The 24,558-nt window shown below is 44.8% G+C and overlaps 1 protein-coding gene across 1 annotated transcript in view; it reads left to right on the forward strand.

Annotated features, from left to right (window-relative positions):
• Window positions 1–20,701, forward strand: part of PKP2 (plakophilin 2) — a 76,079-nt gene extending 55,378 nt beyond the window's left edge. Inside the window, exons 7-13 of the mRNA XM_034779919.1 lie at window positions 8,113–8,230; window positions 10,683–10,844; window positions 11,357–11,530; window positions 12,151–12,304; window positions 13,972–14,161; window positions 15,917–16,004; window positions 19,479–20,701. Coding sequence (XP_034635810.1) covers window positions 8,113–8,230; window positions 10,683–10,844; window positions 11,357–11,530; window positions 12,151–12,304; window positions 13,972–14,161; window positions 15,917–16,004; window positions 19,479–19,547 — 955 coding nt within the window. The 3' untranslated portion in view covers window positions 19,548–20,701. The remainder of the gene's footprint in view (window positions 1–8,112; window positions 8,231–10,682; window positions 10,845–11,356; window positions 11,531–12,150; window positions 12,305–13,971; window positions 14,162–15,916; window positions 16,005–19,478) is intronic.
• The last annotated feature ends 3,857 nt before the right edge of the window (window positions 20,702–24,558 follow it).

Genomic DNA, 24,558 nt, shown 5'->3' on the forward strand with positions numbered 1-24,558 from the left:
CCCCCAGCCGGGCACTTCCCCTCCCGGGCTCCGGCGGCGCAGGGTCTGGAGGCACGGGGCTGCCCAAAGCCGGTAGCGCTGGGGCAGTCCGGCTCTTAAACAGCGCCTAAGAGGAGCAGAGCCTCCAGCGGCGGGGGCTCTGCTCCTCTTCGGCTCTGTGTAACTTATACAGTGTAAGTTACGCAGAGTCGCCGGAGCCCCGGAGGGGAAGTGCCCGGCTGGGGGCACAGGGTCCGGAGGCATAGGGGTTGCCCAAAGCCCGAGCGCTACCGGCTTCACGGTTTGCTGGGCAGCCTCCAGACCCTGCGCCCCCGGCTGGGTGCTTCCCCTCCCGGGCTCCAGCTGCGCTGGGGAAGCGCCGGCTGGGGGCGCAGGGTCTGGGGGCTGCCCGGGAAACCATGGAGCTGGTAGCACTGGGGCAGCCCTTTCCCCCTGGCTGGGAGTGGGAGGGAGGAGGGGGCGGAGTTAGGGTGGGGAAGGGGCGGAGTTGGGGCGGGGCTAGGGGTGGGGAAATGGGCGTGGCCATGGCCCGTGGAGGGTCCTCTTTTTTTATTTATGAGATATGGTAACCCTAATCCTAACTACTAATTAACTTCAGTTATAACGGATAATAAACCAATGTAAAAGGCAAGACATTTTATTTGAGGGATTATAAAACCAAACCAAGACAAACATTAACTACTTGGTATAAACTTTTGTGTCCTAGTTAATGTCTACTATGGGGTAGCGTACATGGAACTAAAAAGATAATCCTGGCATCTATAAACGTGCCAAAACTTTGTGTATACAAAGAGATATGCCTGTTAATTGTGCCCCTTTACAACGGGCATCTGTCATCTTAGGCTTGATTAGTTATTTGCTTACGTATATAGCCCAGAACAGCCTCTTCAAAGTCAGCCAGGATGCAGAGGTACAGAATTATTCCCAGTGCTGGCCAGGAACTAGTCTTACAAAGCTTATTGTAGCAACTTTACAAACCATGCTATTTGCTTACTGAAGGATAAAGAATTCCAATGTGAACTGTTTTGGATCAATTAAAAATGGACATTGAGCCAAACTCGTCATTGGGGTAGCTCTACGGAGTTCAGAGGAATTACAAAACCTGTTCAGAGAATCAGAAGAATTTTGATTAACTTTTTTAAAAAATTCTTTTTGTTTGCACTCTTCTGCCCTTCCCACTTTTGTGTAATGAAATACCATGAGAAGATGTATTTCTGACCAAAATGAGATCAAGAAGTACTGGGCACCTCACAAATAAGGCTGACCTTTCAGGTTGTATAACTCAGTTCTTAGGGGGGAAAAAAGATTCTGATAAGATTTGGGATCCTTGCCAAGCCTTATAAAATTGTCCATTTTCAATAAAGGATAAAGAGAAATAGTCTTGATTTTTTTCTCTCACACTTCAACATTGTTGTAGTCCCATGGATTACAGTGGAATTACCCCTGCTGTGTGTCTGTATTAAATATGGGAAAATCTGGCTCAAAGGGTCACCGAAATCCAAAGGAATGCTACAGAAAAGTCATACAATGAAAAACAGAGCACAGAAGGTGCTATGCTGGCAAATAATTTGTTTTAATGTATATACATTGCCAGAATATAAATCTGTAATTAGTCCTTTCTTTTGTAATAACTGACACGTTTGTTGCTCATGTTGTTAGTCTGTAGCCTGCAGCCTGTATTGCAGCATGAAAGCTGTACTTTGAAGTTTAAAAACTATACGTGGCATATGTCTCGTGTTAAAGGTGAACTGCAAAGCTGCTTTTCAAAAAATTAACACTCTTCACGATACCAAACGAATAACTGCCAAAGATAAATTCAGGCCAAAAAATAAGTAAGAAAAATGTTTTAAGAAATTTACATTGAAATATTTAAAAATTTATTCCTTCTTTACTTACAAGATAAGACCTAAATTCAAGATTCACCATCAACAGCTGATAAATTGCAAATAGCTAAAACGCTGCAATGAACACAGGAAAATGCTCAAGTATCAGAGGGGTAGCCGTGGTAGTCTGGATCTGTAAAAAGCAACAGAGTTCTGTGGCACCTTTACATCTATTAGTCTTAAAGATGCCACAGAACTCTCAGGAAAATGCTCACCACCTCTGGTCCAGTGTGCATATGATCTTGGTCAATTATTTCAGGAGAAACATAGAAGCCCAGTCTTGAGTCCAGGATCAGGTCCATGAGTGGGGGCTGGGTGGGAAGAGGATGAAGGTTGAACTGATTTTCATATATTTTGCTTTAGAGTGTTAAAATATTGGCAATATTTACCCTGTGCATGTGATATAAGTGATAGTGGGTTGTGATTTTTAGAAGAATTTCAAAATCCCTTTCTACTCTGATATTTGTGATTTCCCCCTCCAATTGTTTGCTCTCTCTTGCAAATACTGCTGGTCATAAAGCTAAATATTAGAAAACAATCAGGCATGTTTCAGTGGCTGCCAGACACTGAGCTTCTGACACAATGGCATTGTTTGTATCTGAAAGAAACTTTGGCATTGTTTCCTGAACACCCAGAGTTAGTTAAATCAAAAGAAAGGGTGTGTTGCCTAACAACCAGGCAAATAGATAAAATTGGCTTTACTATTTAATGAGCTAGTCAAAGGAATGCTGCAGACCTGGAATTGAACCCAGGGAAAGTGTTGTGGGTTTTAAAGGTAATGTTGCATGTCTTTCTCTTGATCTGAAAGTACTGCACTCTGCTCTGCTTTGGCTTCATTCATTCCCTCAAGTGGAACTAGATGGGTTGGGTAGCCTCACAGCCTGAAATGTTATGGTAGCCACTACATGCTGAATATATGGTCTTGGATATGTCGGTGCACGGCTGGCAGGGCTCTGCCTTTAAAATAAAAAACAAACCCCTGTTCTTAGCACAAGATTTCCTGTGTTTCTTTGCTGTCCTGTGAACACTGATGAGAATATGATCTCCCTTTTGGCATGAACTACCTATTCAGAAGAGTTCTTCATGAATAACAGGAGATAAATGCCTCACACTGGACAGAAGATGATTGTTCTGCCCGAGCTGCTGCAGAAGCAGATTTACACAAAGCAGGCGAGAGGCAGAGCTCCTTAACTGCAGAGTGGGGAGGCTGCTTCCTTATCAGAGCTGTGTGCTGCCCTTACTAGTCTCTGGAATGTTCATTCCCCCTTCACTGTCCTCTTCTTCTCCATACCAATTCATTCTTCATTTAAAACAACACAGACCTAGGGCGTAGGAACTAGTGCTCAGTGTACCACAGCTGCCAATCTTTCTTATTTCAGCAGAGGATTCCTGGCTTTTTAAAATCATTCCTGTGGGTCGCTTTATAACTGGAATGTCCCACAGAAAAATGCATCCCAATTCTTTGAAAGGACGGATGGTCTTTTGGTTAAGGAATTGACCTATGGCTTAGGAGATCTGGCTTTAGTTCCCAGTTGTGACTCAGAATTCCTGTGACATCTTGGAAGAGTTACTTAGTCTCTCAAAATGTGGTTGTACAGTGCTCAGCAGACTGGGGCCTTGATCTCAGTTGGAGCCTGTAGGTGCTACTGTGATATAAATTAGTAATGATATTACACCTCTTTGACCCCTGTTGCAGCAGGACCTTTTTACATTATCTCCATTCTCTGAATCTGTCCCTATCTTTTCTGGTCTCCCACCCAGCTTCACAATCCATTCATTTCCTCCCTGTTCTTTCCAGCTCAGCAGCTTGCAACCCAGCACCTTAGTCGGTTACTAAATACGTCCCTGAATTCGTAGCCCTGGCTGCTTTCGCACTTCAAAACTGTGTAAGGCATGAAGGGAATGCTGCTCCTTGAACTTCCTGAGATGTTAGGAATGCCATTGTTCAGTGACACAGGAAGGCAAGGCACTGATCTCTGGCCTTCACACACAGTTTTTCCATTCACTTTTTTAAATAAAATTTCAGTGACTTTCATTTTGATAGGAGTACAAAAGTCCTATATTTATCAGCAGAACAGCTGATGCACAGACCCTCAAAGTACAGTATAAGCAGTCCCACAATGCCCCACCACTGTGTCTCAGTGCTGGAGGGGCCTCCTCTCCGCTTCAGTTCAACCTTAATATTAGTAGTTCTGTAAAATATTCTTTTCTTTCAAAATCTTTTCTCGTTTTACTTTATAGTAATCCTTTGCCCTAATATGCACCTCTCATCTCAGGATCCAAACATATTTTACAAAGAAGAATTAGTTGAGTCTCTAGAAACACCCTTATGAGATAACTAAAGGATTGCTTCAGCAACAGGACATAACACTGAAAGAGTTTAAGACGGAATGAAGGGAATAAGCATATTGTGTAGACATTAAATGAGGAATTTAGGTGGGCAGAATTACCCAGACTACTGTGTACTCAGGTTTGGTCAGGTCACCAGGACTAGCACCCCTAAGTGAACAAGTGCCATGCGATTTTTACTGGGCACAGGTGGTCAAAACCTCATCCAAAAGACAGCGCTGCCAGCAGCAGTGTGCTCCCTAACAGTATACGGCAGCATTGATTCAGTTCAGCCTCAGAACGAAAAGCACCACCTACTGATTCACAACATCCGCTGTCCTCGTGGTGCTCCCTGAAGGACTCTCATCCACATTCTGACCTGGCCTGACCCTGCTTAGGGCCAAATGGTCACAGCCCTTATTTGGTCATGTACAGGGGAGTATGTCTTCCCTCCACCCTGTTACTCCCCTGCTCAAATTGTGGTAAGGAATGGGAGGAGATATGGCCATACATGCGCACACAGTGGAGAGTAAAGGAAGGGATGAAATAACTTACTCCTCCCTAGAGCAAAGTCATGCCTCTGAATCGTAATTTCTTCTTGGTTCTGCTCCTTAGGCAGTGCAGCCATGTGCCAGCCCTGGCCAATCGCAATTGGAAGGCTACACTCTAGTCCTTTGTAAGATCTGACAGTATTACGCATCCAAGCACTATGGCTGCTGCTGTCATCAAAAATTCATACATGAGGATGCTTTTTGTGCAGTGATTTTAAACTAGTGTGCTGTGGCATAGTGCAATTCCATATCAGCTAGTGTCTTTGCCAATAATGGAAATTCCATACTTATCATTCATGATATTTTTAGCTCTTATACGCTAGTGAAACTATTTTTGATATGAGCAAGCAAGGCTGTTACACACACACTCACACACCCCTCTGTAGGTATAACCATAAACTGGCAAAAGGGATGACTTATTTCAAGTGTGTTGTGTCTGAGGAAAATTAAAATTGCAAAGCAACACTGATGGGCACCATGTGAATAAGCTTGATTTCCAAGTGCATTAATTCTACTCAGTATCATTTCACAAGGGAACGAATGAACTCAGAATTATGCATACTAACAACAAAGCGTGACCCAAAAGAAAACTGCAGTTATAGTGTATCCTTGTTTAAACTGTATGAAAACCACCAGAGGCAAAAAAGCACGAGAATTGCATTGGCAGCAGATAAAACACCACATCTGTTTTACAATGCATAAACAATAGGAAACTTTTAAAGTGGTAGCTCATCAGCTTTATGGCATTAATAAAATTTTAAACCATTGTAATTTGCCACCTGGTTGTGTAAAACTTTTTTGATGAATTTATTGTGAGTGACTTATTTAAAGGGAAATTTTGCTACTTTGTGATGAACTGTGATATCAGACTGCATTTTATATTCTTTTCCAACAAAGAACCTGAAATGTGGTGCAGTATGCAGGCCCCTTCCCAGCAGAACTGCCTGAGGTCTAAATAGTGAGGCTTAGATTTATGATGCCATTGTTCTGAAATTCAGATCACATTCCGTTATAGAAATAAATGTATCTTAAAGTTATTGGCCTCATTGCTCTCTCCATAAATTGGTAGTTCATGTGGGGCTCAGCTTCAAGTGGGAGGTTTTGGTTTTTAAATCACTTTTATAGTTTATGTTAAGATTATGTCTCACAAACCGCAGATCTTCTGACTGAAAGCCGGGGCAGACAGTTGTTCCCTGTTGATCTGTGAGGCAAAAGAAATCATGCAGCACAGATTCAGTGGCACTCTGCGCTGGAATGGGGGAGGGAGGGAAAGGTGACTTTAAGCTGCCTTTGCACCTCCTATATTCTGGGACTCTTCAGGAGCCCTCTGGGCTCGCCTAACTTGGACTCCAACTGCCAGTAGCCTTCTATGGGCCATGGAAAGGAGAGAATAGCCGGAGTGTAGTATGCTCCGGCCATGTTCCCTACCTCTCCACTCCCTTGGTAAATTACCTTTGTCTGGGGATAGCAAGGGAGACCAGTGTAAAATTGTCCTCTCAGCTGTACACTTCTGAGCAAAGCCCCTTACACAGAGGGCATTCCCTGGGGTGGAGAGACATACTTGCTGCCTTTAAGACCCTTTTATATAAAGGGGCCTTAAAGCAAACAGGGAATCAGGGCTAGGATCTTATATTGGGACACTAAACCAGGTGAGTGTAAATATCCCCCCACCTCTCTTTCACCTGTGGAAGCACAGGGGAACTAAATATTTATAGCTGATGAGATAGACCCACAAACTCACGAGGCGGTCGAGGAGATGAGGTGAGCAAGGAAGAGGTGCTTGGCCACTGACCAGTCCATCAGTTCTTCATAGCATCGCTGTGGGGACTCTAGGGGAGAGAAGGGAGCCTTTCCCAATGGATCTAGCAAAAGTCTCCTCTCATGCTTACCTTTTGCATGCAGCAGCAGCAGCAAAAGTGGCTCATCTCCTCACTCCAAGAGGTGAGGCAAGACTGCTGCTGTCGCTTCCAGGAAAAGCCCACTTCCTGTTCCCTCATGCCACATTCCTATCACTGCTGCCGTAAAGAAACTCTGGGCCTTTTTCCCTCCTGGGCTGAATTCTCCTTACATTCAAGTGAGGTGAAGGGCAGTCGCAAAAAGGGAGCGAAATATACACTTGTTCACTGTCCCAGTACAATAGCTGGGACACGGACTCTGATAATGTCTAGGGCAGGCCACCAAAATAAACCCAAAAAAGAACAGAGTATGACTCCATCACCGCCTGTGGTCTCTGCTTTCAGCCTTTAGGAAATAGAGATAGAGGCTGGGGTAAGAGGAAATACAGTATGAAAATTAAATCTAAAAGTGAATTTGATGAACAAACTCCCAATTGGAATTCAGCTCCAAAGGAACTACTAATTCCTGGCAACCCTTATGGAAAAGTCCTAATATTATTTACATCTAGACACCAACTAAGTTGGTACCCCTTTGTACTAGTGTTGTACACATAGAAATGAGAATATAGTAGGAGTGAAGCCAATAGGGTTCAAGTAATCTATAGAATCCTCTCTTAAATTCTTTAGGTTTTTTAAATCAGCCTAATAAATTCTGTTGCTGGAATATAGTTCTCTATTAAGTGCTATATAGTAGGATTTTAAAAAAATCTATAGAAAGGCTACTTGAATTTGGCCTCATAACTAAGATTTTAAATTGCAGTGAGCTGAAGAAGTATGAACTTGTTTTATGGCAATTTGTGGAATTGGGGAATAAGTATTTAGAATGCAAAGTATGGAGAAGGGAGTCGTCTTCCATTATACAACACCTATGTTTTATAACTAACGTAAAAGGTTGCAGAATTTCTTATCATGTGTAACTATAGAAGAGTGATTGTGGTTTGGAGGATTGAATTGGTTTACTGCCCCAAAACATGGATGCTTATCCAGACCGGGGGTTTGCCATACTGTGGCAGGAATCTTAAAATAATCTTTCCAGTGATATTTTGACACATCCATTTACAGTCCTGAGCTGAACTAGAAATCTTAGTGGCACATGGAAATTAAATAATGGAAAAAGTCTATCCAACTTGTTCGAACTTTAAAAAGTGTTGGTCCAGCTTCTGGGTGAAGGTTTAATACCGGTCTTATTCTATACAAATAGATTCACCTATCCTTCTACAGTATGTTATATTGTGTGGGAATACTTCCAGGGTTTTAAGATGACCACCTTAATTAGCAGAGACTTTTGTTACTTGATGACTTTTTGATTACTCAACATCTGGTGACACCCAGCAGAAGAGTCAAGTCATGGCCCCACAACTTCAGTATCTTCTACTATTTAGCCAGTGGGTGGCAGGAAGACAAGGAAGTGACCAATATAAATTTCTTCTTACCAATGTATTCCTTTCTGGACAGAAATATGAGTTCTGCTGGCCCAGAAGGAAGGAAAAAGATGAGAGAATGCGATGGATTGATTGATTCTCTTGTGTATTACATCCAAGGAACCACTGCAGACTACCAGCCTGATGACAAGGTACCTCTTCAAAATGAGAGGATTCTGCACCAGGACTAATTGAGAGGGGGAAACAACCAAACCATTCAATTCACAGAGATATGGTAGAACCTCAAAGATATGAACACCAGAGTTCCGGACTTACTGGTCAACCGGACACTCTGTGGAATCGGAAGTAATCAGGCAGCAGCGGAGAAGCACGTACACACACAAAAAGCAAATACTTTACTGCCTCGGGGCTTTAGCCCGGGGGCTCAAGGATTCAGCTGGGGGGAGAGAGGTTAGGGCTGCAGCTCCAGGGTGGTGAGGAGGTCAGGGTTCTGGGCGGATGTGACATTCCCCTCTGGCGTTTTCTGGACCGGTGAGCTGTTAGGTCACTCCAATCCTTAACTCTGGGAACCAGCCTTACCCTGCTCTGCTGTCAGAACCCCCACTCCTGGGCCTCTGGCATGTAAGCTGCTCCTTGGATTGTGCAACTGAATGACACTAACCAATATCTCCAGTCCCAGACACGACCCTAGGCACCTCCGTCTTGCAGTGTCCAGTTATGCCCACTGGAAGCTTTATATGAGTTTGTCAATTTAACAAAGAAATTGATATGCATTAGGCTTGTTATCGCAAGGTGAGTCTCAGACATGCTTGAAACCAAACACACTGCTTCAGGTAGAACAAACATATTTATTAACTATAAAGAGAGATTTTAAGTGATTATAAGTCGAAGCATAACAAGTCAGATTTGGTCAAATGAAATAAAAACAAAATGCATTCTAAGCTGCTCTTAACACTTTCATGCCTTACAAACTTAGATGCTTCTCACCACAGACGGGCTGGTTGCTCTTCAGCCAGGCTCTCCCCTTTGATCAGTGCTTCAGTCGCTTGGTGTGGTGTCTGTAGATGGAGGTGGAAGAGAGAGGAAGAGCATGGCAAATATCTCTCCCTTTTATCATGTCCTTTCTTCCCCCTTGGCTTTGTCCCCCCCCGCCCCTCTTCAGAGTCTAGTGAGCATTACCTCATCGTAGTCCCAAACTGACCAAAGGAAGGGGGGGTGACTCACTCGAGAGTCCAACAGATCCTTTGTTGCTGCCTAGGCCAGTGTCCTTTGTTCCTGGGAGGCTGGGCTGGGTTTGTCCCATACATGCCCTGATGAGATGTGAATTGCCCCTCTGCTCTTGGAGAGTTTTTTTTCTTGGGCTTGTTTTAAGCCACGAGGACACATTTTCAGCCTCATAACTATTTACATGAAATTACAACCTATAATAACAATTACTATAACATCACTATGGGCAGGTCTATACTACAGCCAGGATCAATGCTCTGAGATCGATCCACCAGTGATCGATTTAGCGGGTCTGGTGAAGACCTGCCAAATCGACAGCAGATCGCTCTCTAGTCAACCCCTGTATTCTACCCCTGACGAGAAGAGTACCCCTTGGTGTAGACCCCACGGTAACTCGGCCTAAAGTACGTTGACTTACCGCGGTAGTGTAGACATAGCCTATGACAACAATGCTCAGTGCATCATGAGCCTTCCGAAGACACCCGACATGACAGACTTTGCATTGGAAACTACACAATCATTTTATAAGGATGAACATGGGGGTGCTGGGTGTTCCCCCAAGGTACAGAATGTCACAGCTCAGGGCTTTAGATCTTGGTGGAGTGCTGGGGCTCGGAGCTTCAGCCCCCTGGTTCTTTCCTGGCTTCAGCCCTGCAGGGGGTGCTGGGGCTTGAGGTGCCCCCCTGTAACTGAAACCAGGAGTGGAGCCATGGGGAGCCCCGAGCCCTAGCGCCCCCGCCCCGGGGCTGAAGCTGGGAATGGAGCCACGGGGCTAACGCCCCTAGCCCCAGCATTCCCCCCAGAACTAAAGCCCTGAGCCCTGGTGCTCCCACGGGTCCGAAGCCCTGACCCTCCTCACCCTGCCTGGAGCCCCAACCTCCCCCAATCTCAGTGGCTGAAGTCCGTAACGTCTTGTTCAGAATTATGGACATTTCAGAGTTACGGACAGCCTCCATTCCCGAGGTGTCCATAACTCTGAGGTTCTTACTGTATGCAGAAATGATTATGAAGGAACTATCACATTTTCACTTAGCAGAGATGAAATGTCAGATAAGACACTTTTCATAGGGCGATTTATCATTGTGTCCTATGAGGATAACACACATAGGTAGAGAGTAAAATTTTCAAAGATGCCTAAGTGAATATAATAAGATGCCCCATATTTTAAAACGTGGTTTAGAGCTAGATTTGTTAATGTATTTAGAAGCCTAAATATGTAGATGGGTACTTAGTGGGGTTTTCAAAAGCACCTGTGGTTTCTGGTGGCCTAATCACTATTATCTAGTTCTTCTTTAGGCGACCAGAAACCCAAAGGTTGGCCATGTAAGATCCTGAATCAAACATTCCTCCCATGTCTGATTGTATCTTCGACACGTGCAGAGAGCTATAATGACATTTACTTCTTCATTATTTTAGGCCACAGAGAACTGCGTGTGCATTCTTCACAACCTCTCCTACCAGCTAGAGTCAGAGCTGCCTAGCAGTTATGCCCAGAACATCTATACACAAAGAAAAAATACTCCTACCAAAGATAAAAGCTTGGGATGCTTTGGAACACGCATCAGGAAAGCAAAAGTGGTAATGTGTGAATTTATTATACTTTGAATTGTTAGGCCGTTCTAGTGTGGCTGGTGGCGAATGGTGATCTAACAACAGCTGCTGTAGACCTGGGGTCCTTCAGGGTTAATAACTTGTCTGGCAGGGTGGAGCCAACCAAACTCATTTCAAATGAATGACACTTCACTAGAAGCTTGTAGGTTTGTGACCCACTGCTGTTAGTATTACAATGTCTGATGTCACAATATTTTTAAATATTTATCTTTTATAAACCATTGTTTGAGTTCACAACATACTGTAGTTTGTTATGTCTGGGGGTCTGAAGAGCCAACCAATTAACTTGATTCTGATCTTATACTAGTTTTACATTGATTTAATTCTGTTGACTTCAGTTGGTGGGGTTACTCTTGATTGACATTAGTAAAAATAAAAGCAAAATCAGGTTACAATTACAGAATGCCTGCTTTAGATTGTGATGCGCTGGGTCATATAAGTTCTCCAGTTCTAAAGGTTTGATCTCTTTACATGTTTAGAAGCAACAAGATACTCTGCTACCCGAGGAAAAGAGCAGTCCCAAAGGTGTAGAATCACTCTGGCATTCCACACTTATTAGGATATATCTCTCCTTAATAGCAAAAAGTACAAGAAACTACACTCAAGAAGCATCTTTGGGAGCTCTCCAGAATCTCACAGCAGGAAGTGGACCAGTAAGTCATCCTGTTTCTTGTTTCTTTTTTCTTTAATTTAGAAATGTGGAGATGTTTACAGCTTTGAGCTCAGACCCCTCTTGTGAAGTTGCAAGTTCACAGAATGATCAATAAGGAAGAATATGGACGTGGGGGAGCAGACTCAGAATTGTGGATACTTTCTGCTTGGTACATTAAGGGGCTATTCCTTCTCTGTATGTGTTTCCTTCTATGTAACAAGCTAATTCATTGGGACAGAGATGAAGGCATGGGTGTATATAATAATGATGTAAAACATTTTTTCTTCTAAAATTATAATTATTTCTCTATGAATTTCCTCAAAGAGCAGAGAACTCCCTCTGGCACACCCACAGCTAAGGTATTTTGGCCAAACAATCCCAGGATCAGGTGGTACAAAAGGGATTTAAAGCTGCTATTGCATCACCCATCTCTTCTGTCCAAGCTTCCACATAGTTCAGAATCTGGGCTAATATCTCAAACGTTCCTGAAAATGATCTATAGGGAACCTTGTAACTGCATTGCCTGCGCTTTTCAAAAAATGAGATAACTTAATGTGATGGTTGTTTATATAGCAGTAGAGTCATAACAATTGCTCATTAAAGTTGTGTGCCTTATGACAGATGCCATTTTCAGCAGCTCATACTGTTGTCCAGAAGGCAAATGGCCTTCAGAGTATTCGATTAATGCTGCATGTAAGTGATCCAAGTATAAGGAGGACAGCCGTCTCATTGGTCAGGAATTTATCTCGTAATGCCTCTTTGCAGAACGAAATAGGTGAGCAAAGGACTAATGTTTTCTTTCAGATTTTATCTCTGTCTCTTCTCTATTTTCAGTTTTACTTCTTTTTAAAATTAAAAAAAAAAAATTGGATTAGTGGATTTAACAGATTTAGGGCCAAATGCTTGCAGTCTTTTTTCAGGTAAAGGTCCCATTGACTAAAATATAGGTTTTGCCCAAGTGAGGACCATAGGCTTAGATTCTCTCTGTTTAACAGTATTATGTATTTCTCATCATATCTTTTCAGAAAAGATTAAATGAAAGAACTTAAATCAGTCCAATTTTGGAGAGGGAAGATAGTTTTGCATTTAAAGTAATTCACACTCTCACAAGTTTACCATGACATAATTAATCCCTATATTTGGCCCTTTGAGCGTAGCCACTAGCTGTCAAGGTGACTGTATGCTGGCAGATCTTCTCATTGCGGCCTCTTCCCACTGGCACTAGTGTAAGGCCATGTCTACACTAGCACTTTCGTTGGCAACACTTTTGTCGCTCAGGAGTGTGAAAAAACACACTCTTGAGTGACGTACATTTGCCAATAAAAGTGGTAGTGTGCACAGCGCTATGTCGGCGGGAGACATAGCTACAGCCGCTCGTTGAGCTGGTTTTATTATGTCGATGGGAGAGCTCTCATAACGCGGTTATACGAGCGACACCGTAGAATTACACTGTGTAAAATGTATGCAAGTGTGTGTAGAATCAGGCCGTTGTTCACGCTACTTGTGTGTTCTACCCCTTCCCCCCCCCCATCCTGTGTCTCTTGTCTATTTAGATCGGAAGCTTTTCAGGCAGGGACCATCTATTATTCTGTGTTTGCTCAGTGCCTAGCACAGTGGGGCCCCATTCTCAGTCACTGAGAATAACTGAGGCACTACCGTCATAAACATGATTAGAAACACGAACACAGGAGGCTCCTTACCCACTTTACCAATGCAGCCCAGTGCAGCATTTAACCCAATAACTGCAGTATATTTTGTTGTAGGGATTCATGCTGCATATTTCTGGGCATATCTTGAGAAGTGCTGAATATCCAGAACTCTCACTGATATGGTTTCAAGCATCATTTTTCTGAAAGGGTTCTTAAGCACATGGTAACTTTAAGCACATTTAATGTTCAGCCCATGCTTAGGTGCTTTCCTGAATGAGGATTGGTTTATGCACAATCTTAAATTCTTTCTTAAATCAGGGCCTTGAACTGGAGTTCAGAAAGCTCAGTAGCTCCTGTGATCAGGCCCCTAATGTATATACCTCACAGATCAGAATTCCTACGCTAATATTTATGCTATATTCATCACACCTTGCACAGTTAGTGCAAAAGTATTTTATAACAGGTACATGAATTAATTGAAAGTTCGTGAAGTGTCCCCAGTTTGGATGGGTTCGAGTAAAATATAATATATGTTAATCTGCCTCAGACTGGGGGGCTGCAAAATTTACTGTAGGGAGGAAATATCAGCCTAACAATATTTATAGCTAGACATCATTATACCCACAATTGGCTATAAAATACAATCATGAACTTTCTTATGAAGGGACAGCCCCCCTGTTAGCAGACACCCAGTAACATGGGTGAAGTAAACCTGGTATTAGTGTGTTGTATATACAAAGCAGACATATGGTACATTTGTAATTGAATTCTTTGTTTCCCTTCCATCCTCTAGCCAGAAACGTCTTATCAGATTTGGTCTCCCTACTTCCTGACTCTGTCCAAGGGTCAGAGGTTACCAATGAGACCACAGCTTCTATCTGCTACACCTTGTACAACTTGACCCAGAACAGCTCCCAGAATGCCCAGCTTCTCCTAAACACAGGTGGCCTGCCAAAGATAATGACCATCAGCAGGAGTGATAAGTAAGCCATTTTAAAGTTCCCCCCAAGATAAAAGAGCAGCAGCATCCATTGGAAAGAATATAACTTAAAGGAATAGACAGCCTAAATAATAATTGTAGTGTGATTCAAATCAAACACACTGGGTAAAACAATGGAGCCCTTTTTAATAACTGCTCTATCCTGTCTTTTTAAATGGCTCCTCAAAAGGTGATAGGTAAGGCTGAGAGTCTTTCATGGAGGTCACAGAAGTCACGGATTCCGTGACTTTCTGGGACCTCCGTGACTTCTGCAGCAGCCAGTGGGGCTGACTCCAGGGCTGCCTGAGCAGCTGAGGCAGCCCCGGGGCCAGCCACAATAGCTGCAGCTCAGGCGGCCCTGGGGCCAGCCACACCGGCCGCTGCTCCAGCTGCACCAGGCAACTGGTCCCAGGCACTGCCCAGGAGCAATAGTCCGGGACCAGCATTGGCACCCCAGGCCGCCCCACCACCAGCAGCAGCTGTTGTGCCCCAGGCCGTCCCCCCCCCCCCCCTCCCGAGCAGCAGTGGTGAGGCCCCGGGCTACCCCCCCCCCCCGAGGAAGGAGCAGCAGAGCCCCCCCCCACACACACACACACACAGCAGCAGCTGCGGGGTCCCAGGCTGTCCACCTGGCAGTGGCAGGGCCCCGGGCCAACCTCCCCAGCAACAGCGGTGGTATATCAGAACAGCAGCAGTGTCCACTGGAGCGCCCCCCCTCCCTCCTCCGAGCACCTGAAGCACCCTGGAGCCCCCTAGAGCACCAAAGGTTTAGTCATGGGTATTTATAATACAAGTCATGGACAGGTCAAGGGCCATGGCTTTTTGTTTATTGCCCGTGACCAGTCCATGACTTTTACTGAAATTACTCTTGACTAAATCATAGCCTTAGTAATATGCTATGGCTATGTCTACACTGCACACCACTGGTGGCGTCATGTAGGGCAGTGTGCAGTGTGTACATGTGCAGTGTGTACGGCTACATATGGCAGTGAAAGGCTCTGGCAGGGGAAATGCAGTGGGGAAAGGTTCTGGCAGCAGGGAGGCAGTGGGACACTATGCTGGTAAAAATAATAGTGTAGACAGGGGAGGCACTGCTAGAGCATATAGAGAGCTATGTAAGTAAGGTACATACCCACAGGGTTCAGGCGTATCTTTACTCTACTTGCCTAAGCAGTGTCTCACTATCTACACTGCTTTTTATACCTGTACTAGGGGAGCGTGCAACGTTTGTTCTCTATCAGCCACTGTAAGGAGCGAGCAGTGTAGACATACCCTATATTATAGGAAATTCATCTGTTGGAGTATTAGGTCTTTTATATAAATAATTCTCTTTGTGCCAGCCCTTCTCTCATAAGGTGAAATTCACCTCAGTGCAGGGGGCCTACATAGGACCGTCCATAAACTAAAGCCCCACTTTAATCCTCAATATTGGGTTTAACTAGGACAGAGGGCCTACAATGGGCCACTGTGCTGCAGTGTCTTTCACCCTTAATGAATAGCCCTTAGAGGTGGAGAGTTCAGACTATTCTGCTGGGAATATCATCACTAATAACTAAAGCAAGGAAGTGTGTTCCCTATACTACTGTAGGCGGTAGAGATGTAATGAGCTGTGTTGGGGGACCTGAGAGAATGAACTCAACTCTTGTCAGGGAAAGGAAGGAGGAACTGATCATAAACAATCACGTTTTTAAGTCTGAATACACATTGTGTTCACAAATTGGTATTTTAAATGTTTTATATTTCTTTTTACAAATTACAGTAATATGCTCAACAAAGCTAGCAAAGCTGCCTCAATCCTCCTGTACTCCTTGTGGTCACATACTGATCTCCACAGTGCCTACAAAAAGGTAAGATCTGGGTTAGTGCAGACATTGAATCTGCCTTCAGATTAAACTGCTTTAGGTGTTTCTTTATGCAATTCATGGAATGCAATGTCCTGTATACAGAACCAGGGCCAGCTCCAGGCACCCAAGCTAGTGCTTGGGGCGGCCCATGGAAGGGGGCAGCACGTCCGGGTCTTCGGCGGCAATTCAGTGGCGAGTCCCTCAGTCCCTCTCGGAGGGAAGGACTGGCCGCTGCATTGCTGCCGAAGAATGAAGCGGCTTTCCCCCACACACACCCCACTTCGCCGCTTGGGGTGGCAAAAAAGCTGGAGCTGGCCCTGTACAGAACACGTGTAGAACATCTGGTAGTTCTGCATTGGTGGTAGCAAATCCATGCTGTGGATCACACTGGGGAGAATTGTATTTTTAATTTGGTATCTGTATGCTGGATCCTGCTAAGTAACGAGTGCCTCAACCCCCCACTTGGGTACTCAAATAGTCTCTGTTTTGGGTTTCCTATGTGCTGCTAGAATTGATGTAGATGCTGTTGCTTGTTGTTGCAGTAGTACTGATGGTGAGCTATATATCAGCAGGTGTGAATCCAGCACCAGCTGAACTAATTTGATAGGGAGGGAATAAGACATCAACAAAAACAAAGGCAGGGCAGGGCACCGCCATCAAGGCAGTTTTGTTCTGGGCTTTTTTGTTAGCCTAAGACCTGGGCTTTAAATAAACTGTCTATGCTAGGGCCTTGTCTACACTAAAGAGTTTTGTCAACAAAAGTTATGCCAAGATACAACCACCACTTTAATTAAACCACTGTTGCATATCCACACTATGCTCCTTGTGTCAGCAGAGCACATCCACACTAGCAGCTCTTGCATCGATACAGAGAGTAGTGCACTGTGGGTAGCTATCCCACTATGCAGCTGGCCGCAGGGTGCTTTGGGAAGGGTTTGCAATGTCTCAAGGGGCAGGTACAGCATCATATGATGCAGGTTTCTCAAGCCTATCATTCCATGGGCATTCTACTAGATTACCAGCCGCTTCACCCACACACACATCGCCCCCTCTGCAGCAGCAGCCTGCTTGCCGCTATGTTCCTGGTGCAGGAGAGAGCAGGATTCCACGTTAATTATTTTCTGGTTGCTGCTGGAGCGGAGCGGCATGCTCAGTTGTCAGAACTTCCCGGAGCTTTGAAAGGGGAGGGGTGTATGCCTGTGTAGCTGGAATGCAGGGCAGCTGAGTTCAAAACAATGAGCAAGAGCGGTCACGGTGGGAATTGTGGGATACTGGAGGAGGCCAATTATGTTGATATAATAAATGGCAGCCTCTACACTGATGCGTTGTCACTTTAACTTTGCCGCAAAAAAACTCTATGCCTCTCGTTGAGGTGGTTTTATTTTGTCGGCAAAACTGGAGAGTTTTGCCAACAAAAATAGCATTGTAGCGTGTACACCTCCACTATTTTGTCGCCAAAAGCTGCCTTTTGCCAACAAAACTATGTAGTGTAGACAAGACCTTGAGAGCTTACAGAAGCACAGCTGTACCGCTGCAGCTGCGACACTCTAAGGTCACCCACATGGCCGCTCTGTGTTGAAGGAAGATTTCCTGTCAGCATAATTAAACCACCCGCAATGAGGGCGGTAGCTATATTGGCGGGAGAGCGTCTCCTGCTGACATAGCGCTGTCCTCACCAGCGCTTCCGTCGGTGTAACTCATGTCAGTCAGGGCTGTGGGTTTTTTCATGCCCCTGAGTGACATAAGTTTTACCGACAGAAGTGCTAGTGTAGACACAGCCTTACTCCTATTCAAACAAAAGGGAATGGCAGGGGAAGGATTGTTGGCCAAATTAAACAAACAGAAAATGGTCAAAACAGAATTGGCCAGCAAACCAGCTCTCATCTTTCCACTTGGAGCCTACGCAGTTGTTTTTTTCAGCCCACAAGGGGGATCACTTAAATCTGGTTGATGAGTTGGGTGCCTCTTCCCTGAATTTCTTAAAACTTGCCTCATTCTTTTTTTCCTGCTGTTTAGAACTTGCACCTTCTAAAATTCTTGGTAAATTAAAAGAGCCCAGCTTTCCAAGCTTTATTGTTTTATTATCTAGTTCCATTCTTGAGAAAAAAGAGATGTTGTGTAAGATCACTCATAAAATAGGTTGATGAATTAGACAGAAGTACAGTGTAGTTCACTGGAGTTGGTCCAAATAATCTGGTCAAAAATAGCCTTCTTCTCTTGTATGCATACAGAGTTCAGTGTCCAGGTTCTGTAACCAAAGGAAAGCCTCTGTATCAAGGATGGCTAAGCATTGTAAACCACCCTCCAGATGCTCAGTTGGGCACTCCTCCACCACATGAGTTATTGTCTGTAATGCTGCCCCACAATCACAGAGCGGAGAGAAAACCAGGTCAAGCCAATGCGTACTTGTGGAAACTCTGGATGAGCTAGAGAATAGTCTGTTGAGCTTGGTCCAGGGTCTGTGATCAAGTGGACAAGGAGGCAGATGCAGCAAAGGACTCCTGAATATACTTAGAATATTAGACTTTCTTTCCCACTGATGCTTCCAAAATCTATAAGACTGTAACTTTCAGCTCCCTGGAAATGCTGATCATCCATTTGCATAAAGGACCAGTACTGTAGCATAAGTTACTGTAGCAAAGTGGTGCTGAAAGATCAGCTGTGATGTCACAACGCAGTCCACAGGAGTTTGTCCTCCACCGATGCGAGCAGATCTTTGAGTTGGCGCTGCATGTTGTTTCCTGTCTGAAATTAGAGCATCGGTCAACCATAGATATAATAAGTTGGTTTAATTTGTCATAGCTCTCCAGGCAGACTTAAAAGTAATGGCATCTCATCTGTCTACTGCACATTGTGCCTCCCATCACAGTAGCAAAAAAGCAAAGCTAAAGTAGACCAAATGCAAAATTGGAGCTCAAGTTTTCATAATAGAAAAATAGCATTACACCACAGCATACAGAATGTTCTTTCACCAGTACTGCATACACAGCTATATATACGCAAACCAGAAATCTAGGTTATAAAGTAAGATGCTGTAACTGAATCACCTTTAGCATTAGTCTCCATTGTGTACAACCACAAATCCATTAGTGTCATAGAGTTAAGATAGAAGCTGATGACCTGAATTTTCAAAAGTCATGAGGGGCACTTTTTTGTGCCCAAATTGAGATCCTTTAAAGGGGCCTGGTTTTCAGAAGCTGTTGAGCACTGTCCTTTTGAAAATCAAACCCTTTTAAGGTGTCTTAGATTGGGCAATGAAAAATTGAGGCACCCAAAAATCACTGCTCACTTTTGAAAAATTAGGCTGACAAAGCAGCACGAGGAATTACTTGAACAAATAAGATCAAATAAAATCTTAGATCAAGTAACATTTCATATACTTTGTCTCTGGCTGGCAGTTGGCTTTTGCCCTATGCATTCCCTTTGTTTTCAGAACTGTCATTAACTATAATTAGATCTTTTTGTTTCATTCCAAAGGCTCAATTTAAGAAGGCAGCTTTCGTCAATGCCTGGACAACGAGAGCATACAACTCACTCAAAGACTAAGGCAGGCTACAAATATAGAGAGACTGTGTGTGGATTTGTATAATTATCTCCTCAATATCAGCCTGGCCACCATGAACTGTCAAGTATCTGAAAAAACAGAGACTGATTTTGTATGATAGCTGATGCTGTCTTCTGCCTTTACCCCATATCACACTGTTCTCAATGTACTTCAAAATATCAATCGCCAGAGATGGTATTGTTAAGGATTCCTGTGCCAATTTTTTTAAGCTTGCTATACTAGTCAGTGTTTATACAGAGAGGTTTGAAACTCTGACCTGCAGCACATTCTTTATAGGCTACTTTTTGAACATGGAATTTATCTCCACACTGTGTGAAATGGAACAGAATATACAAAAAGTTGTTTTATCATGTGCATTTTTAAAAGCACCCAGAAAGTTTGGAGGGGTTTTTTTTATAGAAGGGGGTGTTTGTCTTTGTTTTATTTTAGTTTTTGTTTTTGTTTTTTCTATTACTTGTATTCATGTGCTCAATGGCTCGCCAGTCTCTTTTGCTTTGAGATCTCAGCAGCAACAGCAAAATTGACAAGCAGTAATGCAGCTTCGGCCCACTTTCCTCCCCACCTCCCTTTCACTGCTGCCAGAATATTTGGCTGTGTCTCAGGAGTTTTTAAAAGTGTCGTCAAGTTACTCTTGGGGGAATTCTGTGCCACTGCGCAATGCAGAGTTTTGCAGAAATTAATGTTGTGTGCGCAGAATTCCTTTTTTCCCCCACAAAAAAGGGCCGCAAAGATGTTGGCTGCCCCTAGGGGCCCCTGGACTCGTCAGAGCCCAGCTCACAAATAGAAAATGAGGCCAGGGGGAGGGGGAAGGAACTGGAGGTTCCCCGGCAGCTGTAGTTCCCAGCATGCCCTGAAGGAAGGAGGTGGCAGGGTGCAGGAAAGTCTGTGCAAGCCCAGGACCGAGCATCAGGCTGTTTCTCCCTCTGGATCCCTGGGCTCTAGGAGAGTAGGGGGGTGAGTGTCTGGGCCTTGGAGGGCCCCATGGCTGGTCTCTGGGGGGAAGGGGACATGAATGTCTGGCCCCCCGACTGGGCTTTGGGAGGGGAGAAACAGGAACTGGGTTGTCATGGGGGTTTCTCTACTCTTGGGGGAATTTTGTGTGGGTATTGTTACAGACATACTTGCTGACAGGTATTTTGAAATAAATTACCAAAAATAATTGAAACTGGCATGATTATATAGAGTTATTTTGAAAAATAAAATTTTCTGAATTTTAAAATATTGTGCGCCAAATTTTTAATTTTTTGGTGCAGAATTCCCTCAGGTGTAATCAGCGTCAGGTACCTTGGGCTAAACTAGAATGTATCATTCATTGCTAATTGGGTTAGGGAACTGATGTTGATTCATGGACAAGTTTGAGAAACATTAAATTTAAAAACAATTCTGTTGATAGCTGTAAATCAGGGGTGGGCAAACTTTTTGGCCCTAAGGCTACATCGGGTACAGAAATTGTATGGAGGGCCGGGTAGGGAAGGCTGGGGGACACTATGCCTCCCCAAACAGCGAGGCATGGCCTGGCCCCTGCCCCCTATCCATCCCCCCAGAACCCCACCCCACCCCTGCTCCCCACCCCTGACTGCCCCCCGGGACGCCTGCATCCTATCCAAACACCCCTGCTCTCTGCCCCCTGATCAACCCCCCGGAACCCTCCCACCCCCTATCCAACCCTCCCTGCTCTCCCCACCCCATGTTACCTGTGGGGTGGGGAAGAAAGGGGGGCTCAGTCCTTTCCCTGTGAGTTTCCCCTGCTCGTTTGGCTGCTCTCCCTGGCAGTCAGGCAGGGCTCGCTCCCTGTCTTGGCTTGGCTGCTGGGGACAGGGGCCGAGCATGCTGGGGTTGGAGGGGGGCCCTGGCTTGCTCGGCCCCTGTCGCCGGCAGCAGGGCCCTGGCCCCATGACTGCCCCTCTGCAACCTCCCCTGCTCTTCGCTCCCCCTGCTCCCCACCCCCTGACCGTGCTGCCCTGGAGCACCGGGTCTGGCAGTGCTATAGCTGTGCCGCCCAGCTGGCCAGAACTGCAGCCACGCTGCCCAGGAACTGGGGGAACTGTGACTGAGAGGGAGGGCGGGGAGCAGAAGGGGAGGGGCGAGGAGCTAGCCTCCAACCCGCTCACTGCACTGCCAGGGAGTTGGGCTGGCTCCTCCACAAGCCTGTCCTGATCCCGCTCCCTGGCAGGAGCTCGGGGACCAGAGAGAAGGGTCCTGCGGGCTGGATGTGGCCCGCAGGCCATAGTTTGCCCCCCTCTGCTACAAATGGTAATGAGAGTGGAGATTGGTCCCTTATCTTTATTACTAAGGATATAAGTGAGAGATTAGGACACTGTTGCTTAGGAGTTCATCTGATCCTGCTTTATATGGTTTCACTTGCAGACATAAATTATCCATCGGCAAAATCATAGTTTTTCCACAGCAGTTAATAGCAATATGATAATCAGAGGAGTATGACTTCAGCTGTGGGAATAGGTAACAGCAGGAGATAAAATTCTAAATAATACAAGACTTGGGGTTTATGACATGATCCTGTACCTGGAAGAGGGTAAGTAGGCTAAAATACAGAAAACATGCAATGCCCCTCAGTAAAAAAGAACTGTCTCTTAATAAATTTTTCATGGCTTTCTTTGAGCCAGCAGCTGATCTTTAATGTATAAAACTCTATAGGCCAGATCATCAACTAGCATAAATCGATGGCACTCCATTGAAGGCATTGGAGCTATGCTAATTTTATGCTAGCTGAGAATCTGGCCCTACCTATTTATAACCCTCCTTTGCCCGGCCATCACCCTCACAGCACCTTCACTACCAGCCTCTGGCACAGGAGCTATTATCATAGCCCTGATCCACCAAAGGATTCCTCCATATTATGGAAATCCTCAGCAGAGTCTGCTTTATGCCAGGGGGGCTGGGAGCAAAGACTTAATGGGCCAAGAATTGTACCCATTCGTTTTAACAGTCCTTACCAAAGTTTCAGATCTTACCTTACCTAAAGCTATAACCAAACGAACCGCAGCATATGCAAATGTATCTCTGGATAGTAGGGAGCTAAATTCTGCTCTCAGATGTACATAGCTGTCATTGACTGCTGTGGGAGCCACATATGTGCATCCAATGCAGAATGTGTCCCAGGAAGTTTAACATTTTCCTACCCTAGATCATTTTCATATATTAGTTGAGGCTTTTTCTTTGCTTTGAATAACCATCAAGTGGGAGGTTCTTAAAATAGTTTGATTCTCAAGGAATATTTGCAACAAATTCTATACCCAAATATAGATATTGCTAAAAAAAAAAAAAAACACTACAAGGGGAAGACAAGAATACACCCTCATGTATGTAAAAATGTTTTCATTGTTTTTTAAATGCGATTGAAAACAGGTATCTGAATATTTCTCTCTGATGTTGTGAAACCAAACCCTGCCGCATTGTACTAATGAATGAACACCGGGAAGTGTCACTGAACAGTGTTGCACTGCCCTGAAATGAGTGAAATGCAAAAAAGTGTACAAAGAGCATAAAGGGTGAAAGTGAAGAATGAAAACCAACACAAGTACCACAGAAAAAGATCTAAGAATTGAGAGGGAGACTTTCAAAAGTGCTCATGATTGGCCTAACTCTGCTCCTCTTGAAGTCTGATTTAATTAATTGTGGTGCTAATTATAGCAGGTACAGAATGTTGTTTTTTTGGTTGACCGTGTCCCTTTAAATCATGAGTGTTCAAAATGTATTTTGCCTTTGTAAGCAGGAAAAGTCAGATCTGCCAGCATTGGACAGTGATAAATGGGGATGTTTGGGAAGAAATCTAGAGACACACCTTATTATTAGGCTTGGGAGGATTTGATTTTTAATCTGTAAATGGTGAAATCGACATTTACCAACATACACGTTGTAGGGGAGCGGACTCACCCCTGCGGCGCCTCCTGCTGGTCGTCTGGGGAATCAGCTCATTTCAGCCTTGGAGCGCCCTCTGCAGGCCGGTGATCCACCTGTCCTCTCTACTTCTGGCCCCCGTGTCCCTCCTAGGACCCCGGTGCCCTTTGCTCTGGGTGCTGTCCCCTGGCAGTACCCACACAGGCTCCAGGTCTCCTCTCCCAGGGGAACCCCCACCCACTAACCCCACCTGGCCTCAGTGTAAGGCCACTGCCAGTCACCAACTAGCCCCCGCTCTCTGGGGCAGAGTGCAGTATAGGCCACTCATCACTGGCAAGGGTGGGTTTGGACCTGCTGTCTTAGCCTACCCCTGGGCTGCCTTCTGCTAGGCCAGAAGTAGAGAGGACAGGTGGATCTCTGGGGCTTTCTAGGCTGGAGCTCCCCAGCCCTGCTCCACTCAGGTACCCTGTGTCTAGCTCATGCAGCCAGGCCCTTCTCTCTCTGAGTACAGAGAGAGACTGTCTTTGAGCTCCTGGCTCCCAGCCTCATATAGGGCCAGCTGAGGCCTAATTGGGGTGTGGCCCAGCTGCAGCTACTTCCCCAATCCGCCCAGCTTTTAGAGCTGCAGCCCTCTGCAGGGCTGCTTTAAACCCCCCAGGGCAGGAGCGGGGTGACCACCCTGCTCCACACATACCAAACAATGAAAAAATATTTCCATTGATGATAATCCAAATGTATAGAGAGGCAAAGTAAGAAAAATGTTGCTTGAGAACTTACTAGAGCCCCATCTTAATGTGTGCAAAATGTGTTGTAATGCCCGCATTAGCAGGGCTAGGGCTCCATTTAGATAGTTGTAACTTTTTGAATCTGTTAGTCTTTAAGGTGCCACCAGACTCCTTGTTGTTTTTTTTGAATCTCAGTATCTACTGTCATTAAGTGCTGTCTGACCCACCCAAATGTCCAGCAACTGTGGAAAAAAGTGCTTAAAACCCATAATTTTGTGCAACAGAACATTTTAATTGATAAAAATCAAATTCTGCCAAGCCTATGTATTACAGCCGAGCTTCTTTGTTTATATGAAATCAAAAACATTTCAACTGGACTCCAAGGGGGAAAAACTGTTAACTGGAGAAA

This window comes from Trachemys scripta, chromosome 1 (genome assembly GCF_013100865.1).
Source record: "Trachemys scripta elegans isolate TJP31775 chromosome 1, CAS_Tse_1.0, whole genome shotgun sequence".
Lineage (NCBI taxonomy): Eukaryota > Metazoa > Chordata > Testudines > Emydidae > Trachemys > Trachemys scripta.